The sequence below is a fragment of the Corapipo altera genome, unplaced genomic scaffold (genome assembly GCF_003945725.1).
Source record: "Corapipo altera isolate COAL_440 unplaced genomic scaffold, ASM394572v1 113, whole genome shotgun sequence".
Taxonomy (NCBI): domain Eukaryota; kingdom Metazoa; phylum Chordata; class Aves; order Passeriformes; family Pipridae; genus Corapipo; species Corapipo altera.
The window spans coordinates 5,122,407-5,128,434 of NW_020884895.1; the positions used below are offsets into that span (position 1 = coordinate 5,122,407).

At 42.8% G+C, this 6,028-nt stretch overlaps 1 protein-coding gene across 5 annotated transcripts in view; it reads left to right on the forward strand.

Annotated features, from left to right (window-relative positions):
• The window catches only part of GNB4 (G protein subunit beta 4), a 62,877-nt gene extending 56,855 nt beyond the window's left edge, over window positions 1-6,022 (forward strand). For all 5 annotated transcript variants that reach the window (XM_027647237.1, XM_027647236.1, XM_027647240.1 and 2 more), the window contains exon 10: window positions 1,186-6,022. In XM_027647237.1, coding sequence (XP_027503038.1) covers window positions 1,186-1,292 — 107 coding nt within the window. In that variant the 3' untranslated portion in view covers window positions 1,293-6,022. The remainder of the gene's footprint in view (window positions 1-1,185) is intronic.
• Window positions 6,023-6,028: the final 6 nt, after the last annotated feature.

The window sequence follows — 6,028 nt, forward strand, 5'->3', positions numbered from 1 at the left end:
CTGTCCCAGGGGATGTTCACACTCTGTGCAGAATGCAAAACCAGTTCACTGCCAGTGCTGTTGCTGGTGTTATGGAATCTGCCTGCTTCCTTTTAACACTGTTCTTTTGGAATGGCACCCTTTTATTGCATTTGGTTCTGTGTTCCAGTAGTTACACTGCATTTCAGTTCTGTCTCTGGTGTGTGCAGTAAATGCTGCAGTCAGTGGAACAGGCCTGTTTTTGGGAATGAGCCATTACAGATCTCTGTGCTGGGAGATCCTGGCTCTTGGGGCTGAGGAACAGCCTCCAAAATGACATTGCATCTGCAGAAAATGCATTTCACAGAAGTATGTGAATTTAAGTAATACAAAATTACACATTTGCATTGACTTCTGCACCCATTCAGAGGCAGTAATTCTGATGTAGGCTTTTTGCTTTGGGGACCATCATTTCCTCCTCTTGGGAGAGAGGTGGACACTTCTGGTCCTTGAATTAGTCACTTCTGTCAGGACACAGCATGTTTATAGCGCAGCTATTTCTTTGTGCTACTTACAGGAACTTAAATGCTGGGGCCTGGTTCAGTTCTGAATATCAGTTCTGCTTTTCAGACTGAAAATAGATCCTTTTCCTTAAGGGACACGTGGGTAGCTGAGTTCTGGGTGTGGAACCTTGGCAGAGCAGACAAGGGCAAGAACAGGCAGAGGGAAAAGCAAAAGCAAAGCGGGAAGAGGCAGGATAGTGCTCCTCTTCTGATAGTCTGACATGATATGTGGGGGATTTGTGATCCCAAGGGTTTGAAAAGCTTGGGAAACTCAGGGTGGTTCCTGTTACCTGGAGATTGTCAGGACACATCACATTTGATTTTGGAAGTACTCGATGGCTGAAATTGTGGACAGCATTGCTGAAAGCAGGAGACAGACAACCTGATTAGGGATGAGGACATCTTTGGGGCAGGAAGGAGACATTACTTTGTGAGGGCAGAAAGAAAAACGGAGGCAATACTGTGTGTATATGTTTTTAAAAACCTTATTGTTGAGTTTCTTGTTGTGTTCTGTATGGTTCTTCAGGGTAAAGACAAAAAGGATAATGAAATCCTGCATTACAACTTCTTTTAGTAAATTTAAGACTTGCCTGGGAGAGCAGAGTAACAGCTGAAGTCCTTGACATCCTGCAGTCAGTAACTTCCATTGCTTCTTCTTTTCCAGGTGTCCTGGCTGGCCATGACAACCGTGTCAGCTGTTTAGGTGTCACTGATGACGGCATGGCTGTAGCTACAGGGTCTTGGGACAGTTTTCTCAGAATCTGGAATTAACTGGGAGCCAAACATGTACATTCTCCATTTGAGATCTGGAGAGATCAATGCTGCAGCCTATAGCTGTGAAATAACATTTCTACCTTGTATTTGCAGGTGAAGTTTTTCTATTCACTGATTATTACACAAAAAGGCTTTCTGTAAACTAGAAAAAAAAATCAAGTGAAGAAATAGGGGAGGGGGGAAGAAATCACTGACTTTTTAAAAGGGGCCAGCACACATAATCATGGTGACCGACAAACTAAGAGCCAGTCTTTTTGTTTTTGGTGGTTTGGGTAGATTGTCCTTGAAGGGTTTTTGCTTGTGCTCAGTCTGCTAATCCTGTACTTTTTTTTTGTACATAACAGAATATACACATTATAGCAGCCAATCATGTAACATTTGTCTGTATGTAAAGAAATATGTTTGCATTTTTTAAGGAACTACATTTATAGCTTTGCTTTTAACCTGAGATGTCACTTCTGAGTTTTGTAGTGGGTGAACTAGATTGCTGTTTTCAATGTTTTTTGTGAATTTACTGTAGATAAAGTGAAGCCAATGGTATGTATGTGTTTTTTATAATGGAAGGCATTTGGTTTCTTTTTTAAAGGCCCTGGAGACTCCCAGTTAATACCTACCGCCTTATTCACTCACTTCTTGACCTGCTTGCCTATTTTTAATCAGGGGGGTTCTTCCTTCAAGCCAGTGGTTCCTGGTTCATCCATTGGCAGTCATGGCCTCCAAACACCAAGGAGTTAATGCCAGGCAGGCTTGCAACAACAGCAAAATTAATTTGAAAATAAAATAATTCCAGTTCTAGAAGTTTCAGCTTCCTTCCTGCAGCTTTTTGCATCAGTTATTCCACGCAGTCCGTGGGTACAGAAGCCAAGTGGTCGCTGCTGTCGTGCAGTAGCTGAGTGCTCAGCTCTGGCTGAACGGGGTGGGTTTGGCCCATCTCAGGCTCCAGCTGATCTGCACTGACAGTGATTCAGCTGCTGCTGGGAGCCCAGAGCAGTGCCTCTGCAGAGCTTGCTCAGTTCCACACCAGCTGAGAAATTCAGGAGGACTTTGCTTAAATTCCTAAAGAGGATTTAACTGTGCAGTTAATCGCCTGTAATCCCCCTCCAAATTCGGGGGTTGCCAAAGCACAGCACAGTCAAAAGTGCTTGTTGTCAGTTCTGTGCAGTAAATTATCAAAGGAATTGTGTAACTGAAATGCTCCTCTGTGACCCCTGAGAACTTCCTACGATAACCTTGACAGTGCTCGTTCTGTGGTCACTGAGGGCTGTGCCAGGGGGTTACTGGATGCCAGTTGTTCTGCAGCTCCAACACTGTAAATAGCCCTTTCCTCTCCTTTCCCCATTTGATTCTGATTTGGATGTCAGTTGCTTATAAATCTGATCAGGTACAGTTGAGTGTAGAGAGAGGAAAATCAAGTGACTGATGCCCATATGAAACTGCCCAGGGAGGTTGCTTAACTTTCTGGTGCCTGGCAGCCTGTCTGAACAGTGGATGTTCCCTTGGGAATCTGAACGTCTGTGGCTTTTTTTGAAAGGGGGATTAAGTCTATTGGCTTCTCTTAAGTGACTTACTTCAAAAATAACGTGAATTTTAAATCACCAGGTTGGAAGATGATATTAGTTATTGCTCCTCGGAACTGATGGGGAGCCTGGGTGTCTCTGGGTCAGGTAGTCAAGATAAGGGCCAGAATTTTGTAATATATCCAACTGGATTTCTGGCTGAGATGACTATTTGTCAAGTTTCTGACATTTTTAATCTTAAATTTCAGTACTTCCAGACTGTGCCTGTAAACTTGCCATGTCTATAATGGTGAAGGTGCCAATAAATGTACCAGTCCATCACAGTAAATTCACTTTTAAAATAAGGAAAAGGCACCTCTTGTGCTGGAGAAGGAACATTTCCTAACAGCAGCCTTGTGGTGTAGGACCAAAATCCCACTGTATTGTGTCTCACAGGAGTTCCTCAGCGTTTTGCTTTACGATCTCTCTGCATTAAAAGAACTATTGTGGAATTCTTGTAACTCTTAAGTGAGCAGCTCTTTGGGATCTTGCAGACTCAGTTTATTTTTTAGTGCTACACTCAATTATTATTTTTTTTTGTAACTCACAGCTGCCTTGAGTGAATCATTCTGGAAATTTGTTACTGAAGAATTTTAAGAAAATATTCTTTTTCTAAAAAACTTTTTTTCCATAGAAGTGTGTTTTGAACCAATTTCCTAGTCAACACCTTTGCCAAGACAGGTGCCATTTTTACATTCTGGTATTAAAACTGGTTTCTACTTGTGAAACTCCAAACCCAATTTTACAGCTGTATATAACTTTTCTTACCAGTTCAGGTATCCTGTAACCGTGGTAATGGCTCTTGTAAGGTTATTACTGCAAATAACTTCACTGTCATTGTTGGATGGCTGTTGTCTGTTGGATTCAGCTGCTTTTAAAATAAATACTAAGGAATGCCAACCACTTGCTGAGGTGTCCAAAGGCATCACAGAGCCCTGCCTGCCTCTGCTCCTTGGTCACCCTGGGTTTGAAGTGCCCCAGGTCCGAGGGGGCTCCTGTGTCGGCGCATGAGGAGACGCTGGAGAAGCCCGAGCACGGCGGGGAAAACAGCATCTGGTGCATCTTGGGAACTTGGAGAAAGCCCGTGATAGATCCTGCCCATGTGACGTTTGCCGTTTCGTTCCTGCCCTGGAGTTGGGTTATTTTTTTAAGCCTACAGATTTAAGTACCACAGGTGCTGTGTGAGGCCATGTAGTGACTCACACAGGCAATGGCATTCCTGTTAAACGGCTGTCTGACCTCTCAAGGTCAATGCCCCTGATAAAATGGATGTGGCTTCAATGGTAAAAGCTTAGACTTCTCCTAATACAAGGAAGATAATAAAATGGCCCTTTGTAGGTTTTACTTAAAAGGTTTTACCCCAGTTTTGAATCTCCAGGAAACTGGTGTGTGCCCACAGTTACCATGGGGTCAAGTGTCCAGCTCCTGTGATTCCTGACTGCCCCATGACAGCAAACTCACGGCAGATCTGGCAGCACTAGTGGGCACATCTTCACTGGCTTTCACAGTTTGTTGCCAAACTCTATCCTTAGCTGAATTTCAAGTAAGTTTTGTTATTAAGAAATGGAGTAGCCAGGAGCATTGTGCCAAACAGTGGCTGGGTTGCTCTTGCCCAGCCTCTTCTCTGAAGGCAGTCGGTCATGGCTTGGGAAGCAGAACCATGTGCTTGGTTAACAATTTGTTTTATTCAGGTAGAGCTTGTCAGCGTTTTCCTACAAGACTGAACTCTGCAATAGAGAGCTCTCCCTTTGGGTTAGTGCCCAGCCTGGGCTTGTTCCTGTGTAGACTCGGGCGTCTGTTTGCTGGAGGAGAAAGCTGCTGCGGCGTCGTGCTGATGTGCACTCTGTACTCCAGTAAAGTAGCCTGTTCCCATCTGTCTCCAGACCTTTTCCTTCCAAACGTCAGCGCCCTCTGCCGTGCTCAACTGCAGAGAAGGGGCAGCACCTGGCAGAGCTGACAGCTCAGTATATTGATGAGATTTGTACCAGTGGAAATGGAACAGAGAATAAATAGGCTTTTCCCTGCCTATGGACAGGGCCTGACCTTGCCTTGGTAAAGCTGACCTGGTGCAGCAGCAGGTCCCAGTGTGTCCTTATGTAATGCATGGGTTGGAAATAGTTAACTCTTTACTTCAGTTGTGTAACCGCTTGTCCCACGATGAAGTTCACATTAATTACTTTAAGGTGGAATGAAAACATTGTGAAAAACATTCCAAGAGTTGTAGTCTGTCCTCTTCGAGGACACTGTCACCTCCACTAGGTTTAGTGCTGTGCTTTAAGATGTTGGTGAGAGTATTGGCTAATTGGACTAGTTGGTATCAATGGTTGTGTAGCAGAATGGCTGGTTTTGAGATAGCATTTCCTGTACAAGTACTTAGCATGGGTTGATGGTGCACTGTGTATCCAGTACTCTGGCATGCATGCTGGTCACACTCCTCCTACACTTCAGAGGCACCAGAGCCTTTTATCCAATTGCTGGTTATGTAAAATACATGCAGAATGTTAATGCAGTGTTGTTATGGTAAATGTGTGAACAGTGTTACTAATTGATATAACTGATAACAGATTACATGTGCCTGACATTCTTATACCACACAGTATGTTTAGGTTTTAACTAATATGGACTTCGGTGGAATAGTCTTAGATATTTCAAGCCTTTGTTTTACTTACACAATGGTGCTCTCTTTGTGTTTTTCTCCTTTTTTTTTTTTAATAAAAGCATCTGAACACTTGTAGTACATATTACATCCAAAGGAGTCCAAAGTAAAATGCTTCTAAACATGCTTGATTTTACTTTGCCTTTAGTTCCCAGGATCTCTCATCAGCTTTTTTTGTTTTGTTTTTACTTGTTGCTGACTACTTTGGAAAACTTTGATAATGTTACCAATTATGAAGTGATTCTGCACTGCCTTTGGATTGTGTATGTATTCAGAAACAGTCTTAAAGCTTTTATTTAAGCTATTAAAAAAACCAGGGACTTGTGCCATTTGTTCTTTAACAGTGCTGTTGTAAAAAGACTTCCCTGTGACAAAAAAATCACTTGCTATGAACTCTGTTTATAGCTTTTTTTTTTCCAGGATGGATCTTTTTCTTTGTATTTGTACAGTGGCTCAGTGAAAGATGTTGCCATGAGTTGATATTGTAACCAATAAACAAGTGCTTTTAACCATCCTGGGTC